At 38.8% G+C, this 20,974-nt stretch overlaps 1 protein-coding gene across 1 annotated transcript; it reads right to left on the reverse strand.

The window, feature by feature from the left end:
* Window positions 1–1,717: 1,717 nt before the first annotated feature.
* Window positions 1,718–7,742, reverse strand: LOC130746585 (inactive protein kinase SELMODRAFT_444075-like). Its single transcript, XM_057599262.1, has 10 exons — window positions 7,531–7,742; window positions 6,180–7,164; window positions 5,657–5,811; window positions 5,485–5,579; window positions 4,301–5,334; window positions 3,725–3,885; window positions 3,450–3,526; window positions 3,205–3,352; window positions 2,915–3,064; window positions 1,718–2,520 (listed from the first exon to the last, which is right to left on the reverse strand). The coding sequence occupies exons 2-10, from the start codon at window positions 6,364–6,366 to the stop codon at window positions 2,311–2,313; spliced, it is 2,217 nt and encodes a 738-aa protein (XP_057455245.1). The 5' UTR covers window positions 6,367–7,164; window positions 7,531–7,742; the 3' UTR covers window positions 1,718–2,310.
* Window positions 7,743–20,974: the final 13,232 nt, after the last annotated feature.

Raw genomic sequence — 20,974 nt, forward strand, 5'->3', positions numbered from 1 at the left:
AATATAATAAATGAAATTACATTATTTCATAATATACTATAAATTAGTAATGTGTTTTTTAAGTTGATGAGATTTCATTTTTGTTTCAAAATTATGCTATCCTTAGTTATGACTTATGAATTATGGTCCCAAATAAATTTTGTCGTGTTAAAATTAAATGGGTAAAGTTAGAATTTTAGCTTTACCATACTTCTCATTATAAATAAAAAATTAATTTCCTTTCAAGTACAAAAAGGCTGATTTGAATTACAATTCACCATCCACCATGAAGGTCACCCATGAGCAGTGTTATCAGACTCGGGCCGGTGATCGACTCGGTCGAGACACTGGGTCAATGAGTCAATGGTTCAACCACTGGGTCATTGGTTCGATTGTTTGACTCGATTTATATTAAAAAATTATAATAATTTAAAATATTTAGTATATCATATATATAAAATAATATGCATTCTTCCTAACAAGAAGCAAAGTGGTGTAGTGGAAATTTGGATTAGCTTTCTTCCCTCTAGGTCCTGTGTTCAAGTCCTATCTATGACAATTTTTTTAAATAACTCTCAATTGAATATCATTTGACCAAATAATTAACATTAAATATAAATTAATTACAGTTTGACCATTAAAAACAGTTTTGAAAAAAAAGGCAAAATCAGGAAGAAAAAAAAAACTGACCAGTTCATAGAAAACCGGCCGAGTCGCCAGTTTATTCCCTGAACCGGCCAGTCCAAACCGGTTCATACCGGTTGAATTGCATGGCCGATCCATTAAATGGCTCGGATCGGTCAGGGGTCCGGTTCCCGGTTCAACCGGTCGAACCGGCCGGTCCGGTCCGAGTTTTATAACACTGCCCATGAGGGACACCCTCTACTCAAGATAACACAATATTTGTTCGTTTATTTCATATCTTAGTGACTCACTAAGACAACATGTCACATCTTCACGTTTTCTTTGCTCCCTATATTTGGGTTATTGTTAGCTCTGTTAGAACTGTTGCAATGAATATCAATCAAGACGGCTCAGCCGCACTAAACCAAGCTCTGTTTGGAGTCAATCATAAGGAGATGATGAGGGAATGAGAGGTTGTCACCACACTAATGCTGTGTTTATTTGAGTGGATGTCTGTAGAAATTTTTTTTTTTTTGGTACATCGGAAAATTATTTTTTAAATTATAAGTTTATAACTGTTGTATTAAATTAAGGGAATGACATTTCAACAAAAAAAAAATTTAAGGGAATGAACTCAAATAACTTCACAATTTATTAAACATATGCATGTATTTATATACAATATCAATTAATTTTTTTTTATCATCAATTATGATTGCTTACTTTTTTTTTTTTTGAAGTACTATTTTCTTACTTTAATGAGAGACCAATTCAAATGGAAAAATAGAGTGGAAAAACTTAGTCAGGAATTGTACCCTCTGACCCTAATATAACTAGTTTGTCCTAAAACAAGATTAAAATTAACAGAATACTGAAAGGATCAAAGCCGTGGGTTCTGCAAAGATTTTTGTTGATGTTGATCTAATAAGTAAGACATACATGTTTGGACAAGAATCAGGCCTGCGATGAAAAAGATAGCACAAAATCAGGCCTAGATGTCCTTAAGATAAGGTTGGAGATACTCTGTTTGTAACTTGCCAAAATATAACAGAAAAACAAGACACTTGACATGTCTCTCAAATGTCTGATCTTCCCAGCCCTGTCATCATCAGCCAACCAATAAATTGTTGCCTTCTTTTTTACATAGCCAATAAAATTTGCTTCACATGCTACACAAGTCAAGAATTCAAAAAATAATGACATTGTCAACATCAGCCAACCAAGGTTCTTGATTGTACATGCTCAGAAGTTGAAGATTCAAAATATGACACTCTTCTTTTACCCTTCATAAATGCTTAAAGTAAACTGTGATCTGGTGCTATCATTGTCCTTGTTTGCTGGTTCAGATGACAATTTTCAACCCAAGTTTGTTTGCTTCTCATCCATGCACACACAGAATTGGAGAGTGGGGGGGGGGGGGGGGGAGGGGTTAGAACTTTGGACCACTTTACAAGAAGCTATTTCATTTTTGAAGACCATACAACCTATTCAGTCTGATCATACTTGCTTACATAATTTCTGGAATTTTTTTCAAAAAATTGTGTATTCACCTACTTTCACTCTGCTATACACATACAAAATCAGATCCCAATGCAGAAAAAATTAAGAGGAAAACAACAAAATAGGAGCGACACAAACATATTTAGCATACCAAGGATGCTATTTTCATCATCAACCACCTGAAAAGTCATCATCTTCACATGAAGGCTAGTGCCTATCCCTATCCCAGTAGGCAGGTTTGTATTTGTCAAGAGATAGCTTCCCACTGAATGATTCTTCTAAGAGGGGACCACTGTAAGGGTGCTGCCTCTGTAGAGGCTCTGACCAAATTCGACCACTCCTGTTTCCCACATCATAACCTGGAGTTGATATGTAATTTGTGTCCATGACCATGTCTCCCTCTAGTATTCGGAGAACCTAATAAACAGCCACAAGTATGCCAAAGCGGTTAGCCGCGGGTTAACCAAAAGCTGGGGCAACGTGCAAATACACAAACATGTCCAAACAACTAAACTTCTAGTATCCAGCAATCGACATATTAGAAGAATTATTGTCACTAAAAAGTGTTTTCCAATTAGCATTTAATGGTAATGCAACAAATTTTTTAAATTTCATGCATTATTAAAGTGAAAGTGGACCGCTTCTGATCCTTCTGAAAAAGATGTGCTGTTAACCTTTTCCCATTGACTTATGTAGGATTTTTTCTATAACTTTTGGATCAAGATGTTAGAAATATGTTAGTTGTTGATTCTTTAAAGGAAGCAAAGTTTACCAGAAAAAAAATAAAATGTGTAGAAAACAATTTTTTTACCTGTGACATGCGTGGTCTGGAATGAGGATCTCGCCGTATGCATAATGCTGCAGCATGCAGCATGCAATATACTTCTTGCTCTGCATAGTGACTACCTAGCCTCGGATCAATCAGTTCATCAATGGCATATTCTTCCAAGAGCGGTCGTGCCTGTATAATTTCCAAGTGTTTTCACAATTAGTCATTGATGGACAAAAAAAGTTATCATGAATGCTAATTGACTCCTGAAATAATGCTAACATCAGACAATAAAATATCAAATGTTATATACTACCACAATCTGAACTTACCCACTCAGTAAGGCACTGCTGTCCCTTGGGCCGAGTGAGATCCACAGCTTTTCTCCCTGTAACAAGTTCGACTAATACCACCCCAAAGGAATATACATCAGCTTTTTCAGTGATTTGGCCACTTTGAGCATATTCAGGAGCCAAATACCTACATGATATTATGATAACAGCATAACTTAGCTGCATCCAACATTGCACAGACAAGTTTAACGACGAAAGAAATTCACAATCAATACAACACGTACCCGAATGTTCCAATCACTCTAGTTTCCACACCTGTATCTCCATCAGGCTGCCACCTAGCCAGTCCAAAGTCACCAACCTTGCATAATTCAACACAATACAATACTGTTAGAAAATCAAGCACACATCTGAGGCATTTCAATACAATATCTAGAGTGCAAACAGAAATATAGACAGATGAATCTGCAACAATGAAGTAATGGTGCCTTTAATCATGTAAAGTGTAAACTATATGGGACTGCAATGCATTGACAAGGGAGGCAAAGAACTACCCTACCAGAGGTTCAAAATCATGAGTTATGAGAATGTTGTTTGGTCTCATGTCACGGTGGATAATGCAACCCACTCTGCACTCTTCATGAAGATACCTTAAACCACGAGCAGCTCCAACAGCAATTTTTTGCCGAGCAGACCATTCTAGTGGATCCCTTTGTCTCCCTGAAACAATTTGAAGTATTAGATCAACTGAAAATCAAGTCAGTATTAGTGTAATGCACCCTATACCATATTTCAATAACTCAATGAAACATGATGAATATATCATGCATGATATTACCAAACTCTAGCCTGCATGAATGTAACCTTTAAGTCAAAAAATATCATGTTAGTTAGCATATGGGTTCATAAAGCAAATACCACCAAAGAACAAATAAAACTAGGTCCTATTTTACAAAATTATTGTAAATTATCTAATCCCATTTTCCAATTGTTTGATGACACTAAGAAATATGAAAAACATGTAAGAACTTGGCTGTTTGTCAATATTACATGCTGAATGTCTTAATTAAGCTCAAGTGAATTCCAAAATATACTTCTATCATGAGATAGTTTGGTATGGGGCAAGAGAAATCACCATATAAATGTACATCCAATGACCCATTGCAAATGTACTCGTAAACTAGAAGCCTTCTTTTATCCTCTATACAGAACCCAATCAGCATAACAACATTCCGGTGTTGAGCACAGCTCAAGACTTCTACCTCAGAGCAAAACTCAATATCACCTTGAGAACTAGCCAATTTGTGTTGTTTAACAGCAATGACCTGTCCTTCAGGTAGAACCCCTCTGTGAACAGATCCAAACCCTCCTTCTGCCAAGAAGTTGGCTTGTGAAAATCCACCAGTGGCAAGTTCTAACTCAGCATAGCTGAACCACCTTGGAGGTTTTCCAAAAACAGGTGCCTTGTGTTGACAAATTGAACACAATGGAGGGGGACCTGGTGGAGCATTTCCTGATAATGCTATTGCTTCTCTTAAATTACCACTGAAATCAGAGTCATTTCTATAGGTTGAGATTTCAATTCCAGCTCCTCTATCAAGCCTAGAAAACTTTTCTACCAAAGCTCTGGTTGTAGGTGCTTGAGGCATACCAGGATATGTCTCTGATCTTTCTTCATTGCATTGAGATGATTGTTGATGTAAAAGCAATTCTGTGATCCACGGCTGAAATCTCAAGCTTGCTGAAGATGTGGACAGACTTTCACTTTCTGTATCTGAATTAGTATCACCAAGCTCTTCATTTTCCTTGATGGTTTCCTCTTTCTTTGATTGACCATTCACCTCTGAGTTAAAGAATGGTGAGGTTCCTGGATCAGAGCTTGAAGCTGATGAGGTACCAGCTTCAGTAGCAGTGAACGGTGTCCCTAGCTCAGGGCTGCTAGATGGAGTGACAGTTGGCCCTTTGATAGAATTTAAAGAATCAATCTTGTTTCTGGTTCCCTTTTCAGGCATATCATCTTGCTCAGAAGGAGATGGACTTGCTTCTCCAACATCCTTCTTTTGTGGTCCAATCAAATTCAAGCGTAGCACTTTTGGTTGAGAATGCTTCATAACCGCAATATTACACTGCAACTCCTCCATGCATCGCTTTTCCTCTTGTTTGAGATGCCTGCAATGAAAGAACACCAAAAACCAACAACACTAACAGGATTATAATCTATGATCAATAATTAAACAATAAACCAGAAATAAATATCATCAAGTTTAACTGTGACAATGGCATGCTTCTCAGTTGAGAAATGATAAGAGAGACTATTACTTGTCTAATACCACCCAATTGGCTTCTGCTTTCTTGGCTTCTGCCGCCACTGCTCCACAAGGTGATCCGGAAACAATTTTAATCCTGACATTTATCTGTGGAAAAGGTTGGATAAGGATAATATCTTCATCATTCAATTTGCATTAAGCTTTCATACACCAAGGCTACTAACCTTGTTTGGATCATATACGTCATGGAGCCGAAGGATCATCTGGGAGCAAGAATCAGTGATATCACTTTTCTGCTCTAAAATGGTTCCTGGAGGGTACTTCTTAATACCACTGGCACAGTCACCAGCAAATCTCGGAAATCCCCATAATCTTCTACCTGCACATGAGAAGGATAATAGACAGTTACATATGATAGGATAGTGAATGTTATTAGGCCCATAACACAAACACAAAGAAAGTTTGGAGTGTGTCAATAAAAAACTGCTGTAATTTAGAAACAGGGACTAAGAATAAACAATGCAGGCAGCGCTGTTTCCTGTCACACTGCCAAGACAAAATTTCAGAACCGGAAACCAAAAACAATCTCTATATGATGAAAGAAGGATTAACACATGAGAAACCATTGACCATATCACATCTGAGTCAGGGGAAACAAATCATCATTTTCAAAAAATTTCAGAAAAAACACTATCTAAATTGAAAAGCAGATAGAAGTTAATCAAATGGAGGAGAAAGAGGTATCACCTGAATTTTGTGAAGGCACAACCACAAGCAGAGTAATGCAATCTCCAGGTTGAACAACATGAGTCAGGGACCAAACAAGAGCAGTCCTTGGAATTTCCCTTGAAGCCTTAACGGCAACAATAACCTTCTCAGCACCATCAGAACCTTTCTCTTGCTTACCCCGTTTCTGTTGCTCTTGACTCATCATCAGCAATAATAATGCCACAAGAACTTAACTCAAAAAATTCAGCTCTTTTAAGTTTCAACAACAACCATGAAAAGCATACATGTCCCTAACTCCAATGTAGAAGAAAGTGAAACACAAGAAGATGTTCAATACCATAAGCCTGCCCCACCAGTACAATTATCATTTATCACCAACATGCTTGTGCCTTGTACATTTCAACTTCCACAGGACAATACCAAGTCTTGTAACCAAATTCAAACCTTATGTATATTACAGACTCACAAGTAAAGCCTCATGTAACGTTCACAGAATCTGCTTTTTTTTAAACACCAACAAGAGTGACTCCACAAGTATGTTCTAAAGTAGTATCAAATCTGTGCAGAATCAGATACCCTTTTGTGGCTCAGAAAGCAAGACACTGTTGCAGCAGTCCCTCAGCTAAAAAATGCAATATGCATTTTCTGAAATTCAACAGGATTCAAAGCACAGCACTGCTCACTATTTGTTTGGTGAGATATTTAAAAAGACATAGCCAAAGGGGACCCTTCACTCCCCTCCCTACTTGTGCCTTCAAATCACCTACCAAGTCAAAATAGTTGAAAAGAAGCAGCTCCAGAAAAGCCAAAAAGATAAAGGGGTGGGGGTGTATGATTTGGATCCCACTAGTGTTGGCTCTACTACCCAAAAAAAACTTAGAAGCAAATCCCCACTAAAGATTCCTCAACAAAAATAGTATCTTGTTGTCCTTGTTCTTCCTTCTTCAACACAGAACAGTCAAATCAAATCACCCCTCATGATTATTCACCATCAATTTTTACCCTGCACAGTCCCAAATCAACTTAGATCAGAAAATCAAGAACAGTGAAAATCTATCCTAGTAACATTGCAGAACAACACAAACATGTGCAAACACAAGATGTAATATGATATGCTAATCAGTTTGAACTGCCATTTTTGTTGGATTAGAAGGTCAAAAACATCATTGCAGACTAGAAAACAAGAAAGAAAAAGTGAATTACATAAGATCCAAAAAAATCCAATTTCTTTTGCTTTATAATATTTTATTTGTTTATTGAATCAAACCCTTTTGGACAAATGAAACAACCAGCAAAAAAAAAAGAAAAAAGAATGTAAGACATTGTTTTTGTTTGAGCTCACGATTATTGTAATCAGATTCTTGTTCACCTTTGATTTCCAGTGAAAATTTGAATGACCTAATTTGAATAAAAAATGTGAAATTAGGGCTATGATATTGTGAGCGAAGAGAAACACTGAGAATGAAAGAGAGTTGGGGAAGAAGATAACAGTGATTGATGGTTGAATGGATAATGAGTAATGAGTATTGAATACAAGGAAGATTATCAGCTTCGCTGTGAGTGAGAAATGGAGATGGTGACTGACAGAGAAGGGAAAATGAAAGCAGAAACAAAGCAAATAGTATTTTTTTTTTTTTCTTAATCAAGATATCCCCACAGCCGACAGCCATGAGACTAATCCCTCGCCCCACGGTCAGCGCACTAAGCGGTAGGGGGCTGGCCAAGGAGTTTTTTCTATTCGCAAGAGTTGAGATTCGAACCCCCAACCACTTGCTTAAAGGATGAAGTGCTGAACCACTACACCAATCCACTTGGTTAAGCAAATAGTATAGAGGAGAAGTGTCAGAGACTTTTGATTAGTTTTAATAATATAATGTTAAATGATTAAAGAATTTTAAGTACTAATTAAATAAATTAATATTATATTTTGATTGGTAATTATTTAACTTTTATTAATTTTTCTAAAAATAATTAATTATGATTGATTTGATTTGATTTAATTAAATGATCTCCACATGTACAATATAGGTAAGACATGTAGTTTTCAATGAGAAATCATTTTATATGGAATTTTTTTAATCTTTCCACAAGAGGGTAATTCAAAGCCTGAATATCCATATCTTGATTCTCATGAAATTTGGACTAGCTTTCATAATTAATGGATTTTTTTTAAAGCTGAGACTTTATTAATGAGAAATTGAGTACGATGAACGGATGAGTATTTGAACCTATCCTCTATTTATTAATATGAGGTTTTTTTTTTACTTTGACCACGAGTCTCCAGAGGAAAGGGGTCTCACGTGACTAATCTGACTCGGAATACTGTAGTTATGTCCCTGACCACAAATGTATTATATGAAAAATATATAATCATTTACTTAAGATTTACCAATTTACCATGTCCTAATAAAATTTAAGAAAAAATAGAGATGTTTGTTCGATGTATGTGTATAGAAAATTGTTTTTTATCAGTCAAATTTCTCTTCTAAAGATTAATCTTTGGACATTCTCCTCCACAACCTGTAAATCTCACAGCTCTAATCACTTGAGTTATTCTTCGAGAAAAATTATTGTAAATTATTTGCCTTGTTATTCAATTATATATTTTGATCTTGTCATTTTAGAATTTTTTGTTTTAATTTAATTATAATGTGATAAATATAGGGTTCATTTAGTGTGCACAACTTTTCTCTTGTGTAAGGTTGCACAACCCTAAATTTTTACCTGCATTTGTAGGTGTTCAGGTCATCCATTTATTTTAATTTATAAATTTATATGTTAATTTCCTCCTCTCTCCACCACCTTCCTCCACGTCATCCGCCGCCAGCGCCGCCGCTGCCACCACCAAATATTCTCCTTCCTCCCCCACCAATCACCACCCCTCCCTTCCTCCACCACCGGCTCCACTCCCTTCTTTCTCTCCCCTTCTTCCTCTTACCTGTAGAACCCAACCACACCACCACCAGAACCCCCACCCAACAGCACCACCACCTCCCATAAACTCAACCTTCTTTTTCCCTACCAACAACTCAAACCACCACAATTACAACCCTCCACCATGACCGCCAGCCACCATAGCTACCTCTCCACCATTAGAACCACTTCACTCCCACCCCCAATCAAACCTTCCCTAAGCCATAATCAGAAAATGAAGATGAAAGAAAACACATCCATGGACCTGCAAACCCAAATCAAAACAAAATTAGACTAATCCCTACCTCTCCCCCACTTATTCCTCTTTTCTTTCCCCAAATCCCTCCTCCTCCACCACCCCCGCCGCCGCCGCCACCAACAGATCTTCTTCTCCCCCCCCCCCCCCACCAATCACCAACACCACCACCAGCCATACACTGCAATCAACCATCGAACAAAAGAGGGAAGATGGGAGAGGTGATACCAGAAGTGAGATCGGAGAAGACGATGAGAGAGGGATCAGAAGAAATTTCGATCGTGGTGACCCTGTGGTGGAGACGCGAACGACGTTGGCTATGGATCTATGGTTCCGTGAAGACTGAAACGGTGGAGATGAGGTGCTAAGTGACGACGCCTAAGATCTCGACTATGGAGGATCCCGATCGATTATGAAGGCTTGGCTTGGTTGGTGTTTGGCTTTGTTTTTCTGGTGGTGGTGGCGCTGTTAACACAGCCTCACTCCAGCGGCCACCACAACCTCTCCTGCCACCGCCGGAGCCACCCCTTTCTTCTCCTCATCTCCTTCCTCTTCAGCCATGACAAAATGGTGGTGGTGGGTAAACAAGGGTTAATTATAATTTAGTAAAATAAAAAAAATTCAAAATGAATAAACTGGAAAGCAACCTGGTATAGCAAGTAAAAACTAGGGTTGTGTAACCTTACACAAAATAAAAGTTGTGCACAGTAAATAAACCCATAAATATAATATATATGGTAAAAGCTAAAGTCATCGAATATTTAAATAAAGAAAGTACTAATATTAATTTTCTCTTTTAAGAAAAAATACAAATTTTAGGGGAAAAGGCAATCATGTTCCTCTTTGGTTGGGTTGTACATTGTAAATTGTCCTCATACTCAGTTGCAACTTGCAAGTCATCTCTCAAATTTGTTTTCTTTTCGCAGTAAAATCTCCTTAACATATGCCCTTCTTATGCCTCTTAATTTTGGATATGCCCCTTGGTTTTGATTTGTAGAACGCACGGTGTCGTTTTAGCATTGAAATATTGTGATCCTGAGAAATATACCAAATTTTTAAACTGTTGCATGCGCGGGATCTTAACAAGGGTTGCTCTGCTCTGTTCTGCAGTGATTTTGTTATGACTTCTATGATGACATTAATAAGGGGCAGTGTCCTGATATTGCTGTAACTGTTATTTTTTGTCCATTCTCGCATAAGATAGTTAGTTATGTTCGAGCTTAGAAACATTTATATCCACGTACATATGACTAGAATACAAGATTTTATTTAAGTTTAAGATAAATCAAACATGTATCATTTGAAATGTTTTTTTTAAATGATATCATTTGAAATGTTGAATTAACTATAAGTTGATTTTGTTGTGGTTGTTATGACAAACTCACCGACTTTTGGTCACTGACAAAATGATGCAATTGTTATTTGGAGCTATGGGAAGGTAACAATGTGTTGGGGGACCTACATAATCTTGTTTTATTTGTATCTTTGCTTCATGATATCATCTTAAATTTCAAATTAAAGGGCTTTGTTTGTTTTGGTGCGTGATTCGAATGTGCTAAAGTATGCTTGCTTCCTCCTAAAGTTGTGTGCCATTTGAGACCAAAACAGCAGTTGGGGGAGGGAAATCTAGGTGACATCAACTCAAATGGGATCGATGGAGATAATATAGTAGTTTTTTTTATGATGTGAATTATAAAAGGGTACCTTCATCTGCGCTTCCAAGATTAATGTTATTGCTCCATTATCAAAGCTTCCTTCATGATTCGGCATATGATTGGTTTCAGTGCTACGTCAATGCTGTCTCTGAATGCCGGTATCTAATTGACATTTTTACTTTTTTAGTATATATCCATGTCATGATTAAAAAATGGATATCATTATGTCCTAAAATTTTATGTAAAGATTGAGAGTCCGTTTATTTAACACTGTGCTAATTAATTTTAACTTTATAAAATCGATCAATTTTCTGGTTTCAATTGAAGTACAAATAGCCCCTAATATTGTCTTTAATGCTTTGTTTAACTTAAGAGAGAAAAAGAGCATAGAGAAAATATGAAAAAGAAAAGAGAGAATTATTTTTTGTGTTCAAATCAAACCCAAAAAGTTTGTGGTAGGTGTTAAATCACGAGTAAATGGTTTAAATATAATTGGGGGAGGGAGATTTAAACAGGGAACGCCCCTCTTTAATCTCTTTGTAAAATAGGAGATTGCAAAAAGGTGTTGGGATGAGATCTTGCTTTGCAGCTCTCATTCTGGAGGGATTTAAACAGGGAGCGCCCCTCTTCAATCTCTTCGTAAAATAGGAGATTGCAAAAAGGTGTTGGGGTGAGATCTTGCTTTGTAGCTCTCCTTCCCTCCATCCTTACTCCCACCAAATAAGAGTGAGTACCCCCTCTCCTCTCCCCTATTTCTCTTTCCCTAACTCTTACCTAGCATTGTGTAAACTGTAAAGCTTCGTTTGGTTTATGAGATAATGAAAAAGAGAAGATAGAAGTGAAAGTGTTTAGGGAAAATAAAGTTGGAAAACATCTCCCTTTGAAAACTCTCTTTTCCTTATCTCTCTTTCTACACAAACTTTTGTTATAACAAACAGAGTGTAAGATATCTTAGATGAATTAAGTGTTATTTATAAAAAAAATGAAGTAAAAAGTAAACATTTGACAAAAGAAAAAGTTTTTTTTTTTTGAAATTGGTCTGGTATGGGCTGATCAATATGTATATTACTTAGGCTGACCGAATCATGTATTAAATGGGCCGGGTAACCCATGATCCAGCCGGATCAAAACCCAACTATAAATAAAGAAGGGCCGCCCAAGCGGCAGGGATCCTATCATTTCACGCATTTTTATTCGCTTTGTTTACTCTCGCTTGCTCTCGATATTGGTTAGCCTTAGTCTGCGGTTCCATACCGGAACATTGGCGCCCACCGTGGGGCCGAAGGATACTTTCCTAGGCTTCAATTTTCACCGCAATGGTGACTCGATCCGGGACGAACGGAGAGAGGAATCATGTTCAACAAAATGATGTTCCTCCCGATGTTCTTCAGCGGATCATGGACGATCTCAATGAACTTCGTCAACATAATCAACAGTTACAGAATCAACTTACTAATATCAATCAGACTCAGGGTTTACGAGAGGGCGATCGAAGAATGGCTGAGACGGTGGTGGACTTTCAACCTTTTACAGAGGAAATAGCGAACACTGCCGTCCCAGACAATTTAAAGACATTGAAACTTGACTCTTACTATGGCGATTCAGATCCAAAGGACCATTTAGTGTATTTCAACACGAAAATGGTCATTGTAGGCGCATCAGACGCGTTGAAGTGCAAAATGTTGCCATCAACTTTTAAGAAATCGGCGATGATTTGGTTTACAACTCTACCGTCAAGGTCAATTGTCAATTTCACTGAATTATCTACAAAGTTCTTGTCTCAGTTTTCTACCAGTCGTGCACAAAAAGTAACTCCGGCGACATTATTTAATGTTCGTCAAGGACCAAATGAGACTTTGCAGTCTTACATGGGGCGTTTCAATCAATTATCTGTTCATTTGGAGGATAAAATGCCAGAAATTTGCATTGCAGCTTTTGAATTGGGCTTGAAGCCGGGTGGTTTGAACAGTAATTTGAGTAGAAAACCTGTGGAGACAATGGTGCATTTGCGCGAAAGGGTACAAGGATACATCAGGGAGGAGCAGAGTGATCGGATCAAGAACAACCGCCCGAATGCAGCGGTTCCAGGACAGAAACAGCAGTTTGAGACGAAGAAGGGAGCGGTTGCAGATCAATATTCGAAGGGATGGACCGAACGTGGCAACGCAGGGTATAACAATCGTAACCGTTATGACGGACGATTTGAGAATCGTTCTAATTTAAAAAATCGTGCTCAACCGTATGGAGTGCGTGGGCCAGGACATTCGATGACGTGGACTCGGAACCAAAATGATCGTGCAGTTCCATTGGCGGTTAATTTGACTGAAGCTTTGCACACGTGTCTGGAGGCGAATGTTATTCGTTTTCCGCGACAGCCAAAGCCGTCAACGGGTTATGTGGATAAGAAGAAGTGGTGTGAGTATCACAGGATTTCATGACACAATACTGATGACTGTTTTACTTTGAAGAAGGAGATTGATAAATTGATAAAGGCTGGGTATATGAAGCAGCTTAAAGGGCGAAGCAATTCAGATGAAGCAGGAACTTCAACAAGACGAACCGAAGATGGAAAAGAGATTGAGGAAGATGGTCAAGATAGGCAGTCAGATGGAAAAGCAAAGGGGCGAATTCATTCTATTTTTGGTGGATTTCGTGGCGGAGGAATGACTAACTCAGCTCGTAAGAGGTACGTTCATTCTATTAATGATGTTTACTCTAATGATTGGGGAAGTTGGGCAACCAATCAACCCGATATAACGTTTACTGTGCGAGATTTTGAGGGAGTACAACCTCACGAAGACGATCCAATTGTTGTAATGCTGAGGATTGCGGATTATGAAATTGAGAGGGTACTTTTGGATCAAGGAAGCTCAGCGAATTTGATTTATGGTGACGCTTTTGAAAAGTTGGGGCTCAGTGAATCTGATTTATTGCCTTATGATGGTTCTTTAGTGGGTTTTTCTGGAGAAAAAGTATTTGTTCGAGGATATGTGGAATTGAAGACTGTTTTTGGAGAAGGGAAGAGTGCGGAGGCATTTGCTATTAAGTTTTTGGTAGTAAAGTGTACTTCACCGTACAATGTACTTATTGGGAGGCCATCACTAAACAGACTGGGGGCGATCATTTCTACAAGACATTTAACGGCGAAGTATCCATTGAGCAAAGGAGGAGTTGAAATTTTAAAGGCTGATCAAATGGTTGCTCGAAAGTGTTATTCAGAAAGCTTCAAGCAGTATGGGCACATGGGTAAGAAGGCAGTGAAAGAGGGGCATCGGGTCTATGAGGTGGATTTAGAACAGTCAGAAATTATTTTGGATCCTCGAGAGGGATTTAGTGAGCACAAGATGAAATCAGAAGAGGAAACTAAGGCGATCCAGATTGGGGAGCGAAACTTGAAAGTTGGTGTCAATTTAACTACAAGTCAGGAAAACAGGTTAGTAAAGTTATTATCTGAGAATATGGATTTGTTCGCATGGAGTGCAAGGGATTTACCAGGAATCGATCCGGAATTTATATGTCACAAATTGGCTTTAAATCCCGGGGCGCAACCTATTGTTCAACTTAAAAGAAAGATGGGTGAAGAAAAGGCAGAGGCTGTGAAGGTGGAAACAAATAAGTTATTGGAAGCTGGATTTATTAGGGAAGTAAAGTATCCAACTTGGTTGGCGAATGTTGTTATGGTGAAGAAGGCTAATGGAAAGTGGCGAATGTGCACGGATTATACAGATTTGAACAAACACTGTCCTAAGGATTCTTATCCTTTACCAAATATTGATAAGCTTGTTGATAGGGCATCAGGGTTCGGAATGCTTAGCCTCATGGATGCATATTCAGGGTATCACCAGATAAGAATGTACCAGCCCGATGAGGAGAAGACAGCTTTTATGACAAATCAGGCGAACTATTGTTATCAGACTATGCCGTTTGGGTTGAAGAATGCGGGAGCAACATATCAAAGGTTGATGGATAAGGTGTTTGACAAGCAGGTGGGGCGGAACATGGAGATTTATGTAGACGACATGGTGGTCAAGTCAGAGGAAATGATGGCACATTGTTCTGATCTCGAAGAAGCTTTTGGCGAATTAAGAAAGCATAACATGAGACTTAATCCAGAAAAGTGTTCGTTTGGAATTCAAAGTGGAAAGTTTTTGGGTTTCATGATCACTAGGAGAGGAATTGAGGCGAATCCTGATAAGTGCAAGGCGATACTTGATATGCAGAGTCCAGCTTCAGTTAAAGATGTGCAGAAATTAACAGGAAGAATAGCGGCTTTGTCCAGGTTTCTTCCGTGTTCTGGGGAAAAATCAGCACCATTTTTTCAATGCTTAAGGAAGAACAAAACTTTTCATTGGACTGAAGAATGTGAGAAGGCGTTCCAAAGTTTGAAGGATCATTTATCCAGGCCACCAATTTTAGCCAAACCAGTTCCAGGTATTTCATTATCAATGTTTATTTCCATTTCTGATAATGCAGTTAGTTCAGTTTTGTTGCAAGAAAGTAAAGATGATGTGAGGATCATATATTTTGTGAGTCATGCTCTTCAAGGAGCTGAAGTTAGATATCAAAAAATTGAAAAGGCTGCGTTAGCTTTAATCATCTCCGCCAGGAAATTAAGACCTTATTTTCAAGGCTTTCCAGTTGTGGTAAAAACAGATTTGCCACTTCGTCAAGTTTTGCAAAAGCCTGATCTGGCTGGAAGAATGGTTTCCTGGGCTGTTGAGTTGTCGGAATTTGAAATCACGTTTGATAAGAAAGGTCTGGTTAAAGCACAGGTATTGGTGGATTTTGTCAATGAAATGTCTTCCTGTGAGAAAAATATGGAAGTTGGTGAATGGAGTTTGTCTGTAGATGGTTTGTCTAACGTCAAGGGTAGTGGAGCTGGAATCATTTTAGAAGGGCCAGGTGGCGTGACAGTTGAGCAGTCACTCAAGTTTGACTTTAAAGCAAGCAATAATCAGGCAGAGTATGAAGCTATAATTGCAGGGCTGAAGTTGGCGATCGAGATGGGAGTCAAGAGCATAATAATTAAAACAGATTCTCAGATAGTTTCCAGACAAATTCAGGGTGAATATCAGGCGAGGGACGCACAGCTGGCTAAGTATTTATTGAAAGCTCAAGGATTGATAAAGCAGATAGGCATAGTGCAGGTCAATTATGTTCCGCGCGAGGAGAATACAAGGGCAGATATTCTATCAAAGTTAGCAAGCACCAAGAAGCCGGGAAACAATAAATCAGTCATCCAGGAAGTTTTAAGCAGCCCAAGTATCGAAGAAGATGAGACAATGATGGTGTTAACTTTAGCGGATTCAGATTGGATAGGGCGTATCAAAAAGTGTTTGGAGGCAGAAGGTTCTGCTGTGCTGACATTTTCTAAGGATCAAATTCGCGAGGCAAGTCGTTACACATTGTTAGGCGGTCAATTGTACAGAAGAGGGATTGGAATACCTTTATTGAGATGTGTTTCCAAGGATGAGGCGGAAAGAATCATGTTTGAGGTTCACGAAGGTGTGTGCGCAAGTCATGTTGGGGGAAGATCTTTGGCGGCGAAAGTGCTCAGAGCAGGGTTCTATTGGCCAACTTTACGAGGGGATTGTATGGAGTATGTGAAGAAGTGTGGTAAGTGTCAAATTTATGCAGATTTACATAAGGCGCCGCCCGAGACTCTTAGCTTAATAAGTTCATCGTGGCCGTTTGCAATGTGGGGAGTAGATATTCTGGGACCGTTCACTCCGGCAGGTTCTCAGATCAGGTTTATTTTGGTTGCGGTAGACTATTTTACTAAGTGGATTGAGGCGGAATCAATGGCGAAAATAACAGCAGAAAAAGTCAAAAAGTTTTATTGGAGAAAGTTGGTTTGCAGATTTGGCGTTCCAGCAACTATTGTCTCAGACAATGGGACACAGTTTACAAGCAGGAGTGTGAAGGATTTTTGTGCAGGAATGGGAATTGAGATGCGTTTCGCCTCAGTTGAGCACCCTCAGACAAATGGACAAGTGGAGTCAGCGAATAAGGTCATTCTCAATGGAATTAGAAAGCGTCTAGGCGAAGCTAAAGGATTATGGGCTGAAGAGTTGATCACAGTCATTTGGGCGTACAATACAACTCCTCAATCGACTACTGGCGAATCGCCTTTTAAGTTGACTTACGGGGTAGATGCAATGATACCAGCAGAATTGCAGGATGTAAATCTCAGGGTGGCAACTTATAATGAAGAGCAGAACGACATGAACAGAGTGGTTGATCTCAATTTGGCAGAGGAAACGCAAGCAGAGGTTCGTTTGAGGCAAGCGATGGTAAAACAGAGGTCGGAAAGGCGATACAATTCTAGAGTGGTTCCGAGGAAAATGAAAGTTGGTGATTTGGTTCTGCGTAGGAAGGCAAAGGGGCCTGATGATTCGAAGTTATCACCTAATTGGGAAGGACCTTACAGGATTCTGCGTGAGCTTGGTCAAGGGGCGTATCATTTGGAGGAGTTATCGGGGCGAAGGGTCCCAAGGGCTTGGAATGCACAGCATCTCCGTTATTATTACAGTTGAAGTGCAGGGTGGTTCGTTCGGTTTGTTTGGTTTTGTACAGTTTGTTTCAGTGTATGTTTGTCCAAGACTATGTTTCGTTGTTTCAGTTTGTGTGTGTTGAAGTCTACGTTTGTTGGTTGTATCGTTTAAGACTATGTTTGTTGTGTAAGACTAGATTTGATGCACTCTTTTCTCTACCCCAGGCGGGAGAGTTTTTAACGAGGCATCAATTACTAATGAATAACAGGTGTGCACTCTTTTCTCTACCCCAGGCGGGAGAGTTTTTAACGAGGCATAACCTTTTTTTTTTAAAATGATCAAGGGCTTATCATTTTACTTATTTCTTTTACCCATAGCGGAAACTTATCAACTAAGGTCTATCAATTGGGCGACGTCAGACAATTGAGAAAAAAGTAAGTCTCTTAAAACAAGAGCATCCGGCCACGAATTCATAAGCACAGTCTTAAATTGGATTTAAGCTTGTCCAAACTAAGCACAAGTCTCCACGCGAGCATACCAATGAAATCAAATATGTTGACTTTGATTTCCATGAATAATAACTATGTCAAAAATGAAAATTTGACTAAGTTATATACACAAAGGCCTTATGATTCCAAAGTAGTTGATTAAGTTTAAATTTTATAACATTTAAAGAGATCTATTCCAGAGTATTTTACTATGTACAGTAAAATGTGAGAGTAACGAGTTCAATTAAATGACGAAGGCGGACCGATTCGGGTGAAAGGTTAGTAAACGTTATTTATGTTAAGTTATATTTTGAAGTTATATGATAACTTGAATAACTAGGTAAAGTTATGCTTATATTTTTTGAGTCATATGATAATCCAGGTGACTAAATAAGGATATGCTTAGTTATAGAATTAGTTATTGTGATAGTTGTTTGGGTGAGTAAGGGATAGTGTTATTATAGAAGTTATGACAATTTCAGAAGTTATTACAGTTGATTGGGCGAAACAATTAGATAGAGGGCACTCATGTGGATACTGAAGAAAATTTCATTATGATAAAGGAAATTGTTACATAAGGTAAGGAACGTTGAGTAATTTAAAGCAGAAGAGGCCTGTAGCCTTTTACATTGTCGGTTGAAAGAGAAGGGGCTAACAAACTCAGAGCCTAGATCATTCAGATAGTTTCGCCACCTCCTTCTTTGTTGTTGACATTTCCTTCATCATCTTCTTGGTTTTCTTCTTCCTCTTTTTCTTCTTCTTCATCAACTCTTTCCTCATCCGCGTTATCCGGGCCGATCAATTTGCCATTAACAATGCGGGCGTAAGGGTCTGTTCCCGTCAAGTTGATCGCCAGGTCAGGATTAAGGAAAGTGACTTGAGTAAGTGCTTTAGAAAATCCAGCTTCAAACTGATCCAGAACGGAAATTTTCAAGTCAGCGATTTCGGTTTTCATCTGGGAATTTTCTTCAAGCATTTGATTATGCACAGTAGTCAATTGAGCGCAGTCAGCCTTGATTTTTTCATTTTCCTCATTCAAGGTTTGGAGGGTAGCATTGTTTTCATCAGAGGTTTTCTTCATTTTTTCCAACTCTAAAGCCAAATCCGCGGCTTTCTTTTCATTCGCCTTGTTCGACTTGTCCAGCAACTTGAGTGTAGCTTTCATTTTTCCAATTTCTTTTTCCTTCTCTTCAACAAGTTTGGCTGAAGCGAGACCATCGAATCCGGCTGATTCAAGGTCGATCATCTTGGAGATAGCAGCAATCTCCAAGCCCTTTGTCATCATGGCTTGACAAGCTTCCTTCAAACCTAGTTTCCTCATCTTATCACGGTCTGCCTCGAACACCAGATTTGTTTCCACCAGGGAGTTGAAATCAATTTTGGAGTCCCAAATTGAAGTTACATCATCCGAGGATAATTCCTCAAACTCTTTCAGCAAGTTTTTCCAGCAAACGGGTGGGGTGCTTGATGAACAGCCTTTGTTCACCAACGCAGATTCGCCTTTGGCCATGAACTTCTCCAGTGAGGTTTGGTTCGAGGCTTTGCTTTTGATAGAGGTAGGATCTTCATTCTTCTTTTTCTTTTTTACGGGGCGGCCTGATTCAGTACCAGAGTGGCTGGTGGCGTGTTCGTCCACCGACTTCGCGGGGTTCCTTTTTTCGCGAGCAGCCTGTTGTTCGCGGCGAAATCGAAGGATGTCTTCTTCAGTTAGGCGAGCCATTGTTCCTGCAAAAGAGTGAGCAAGAGTTAGAACTTGGTAAAGTCTTCTTATGTAATTTAAGGAAGGGGCGAAACAGGTTAGAATGCCTTACCAACATATTTTTCAACTGCATTTTTAGAGAGAGCAACCATAAAATCTGTAAGGTTTAAGCCTAGGCCAGATAGAAATTTGCAGTCTACTAATTCCTCGGGGGTAAGAGCATCATCGGGAATTTTGATGATGCTCTCGTATTGGTTCGTCCAATAGAAAGGAAATTTTGGGCTTCCATCGGCAAAGTAAAATATGTCTTTGCAAGCATCAGATTCGCGAAGTTTGAAAAATTTACCTTTGAAGTGTTTGTAATGGCTTTTATACAGGGTGAACAATCCTAGACCCCTAGCGGTGGCGAGTGAGACATATTCGCCCTTCACATTTCGTCCGCATGTTTCAAAGAAGTAAAAAAATTTGTTGCTGGTAGGTATGATGTGTAAGGTTTGACACAGGACTTCAAAAGCTTTTAAGTAAGCCCAGGCATTACCATGGAGTTGAGTGGGGGCAACGTTCAAAAGGGTTAGAACCGAGCAAGTAAAGTCAGAGAATGGCAAATCATACTTTAGATCGGAGAACAGGCTTTCGAATAAGTAGGTAAAGTTTCGCCCTTGACCATCTGTTTTCCCGAAACAACATGGTTCATCAGGGGCGCAGGGAATTATGTCTAGGTGGGCATCTAGGCCATCTTTCCTAAAATTATATTTAGTGACTAAGTCGATGACAGCTTTTGGGGTGCAAATCTTTGAAAATTGTTTTTTAATTTTACTAGAAACCCATAGAGAATCAGCAGGAGATGGAATGGTGGAGTCAGAAGCTTCCTTACGAGTACGTTTGGTAGTCATTTTCAAAGGATTCCTGAAAGGAAGAGTTTCAAAGTGTGAGAAGAAGAGAAAAAGTAGTTTGAATTTCTGGGTGGAAATGTCAAACTTTGATTTTCTGGGTAGAAAGGTAGAACATTGTGTTGAGTTTCTGGGTTTAGTAGAGTAAGTTGTTCATGTGAGGCTAAAGTTTTAAAAACAAAAAAGAAATGTAGAAATTAGAAAGGAGAAGAGGATGAGGTTTACCTGCGAAGGAGAGAAGTTTGAGCGATTTCTGGGATTTTGGTGATGAATGCAGTGGGGTCGTCGAACGTTAAGCAAACTTGGTGGAGAAAATAGAAAAATTCTTACCGTTGTGGATGATCGGAGAGGATGATAAGGGTAAGAAAAGTGAAAATGAGAGTGTGAGAGAAGGGTAAGAATTTCGGATCTTATATAG

This window comes from Lotus japonicus, chromosome 3 (genome assembly GCF_012489685.1).
Source record: "Lotus japonicus ecotype B-129 chromosome 3, LjGifu_v1.2".
Taxonomy (NCBI): Eukaryota; Viridiplantae; Streptophyta; class Magnoliopsida; order Fabales; family Fabaceae; genus Lotus; species Lotus japonicus.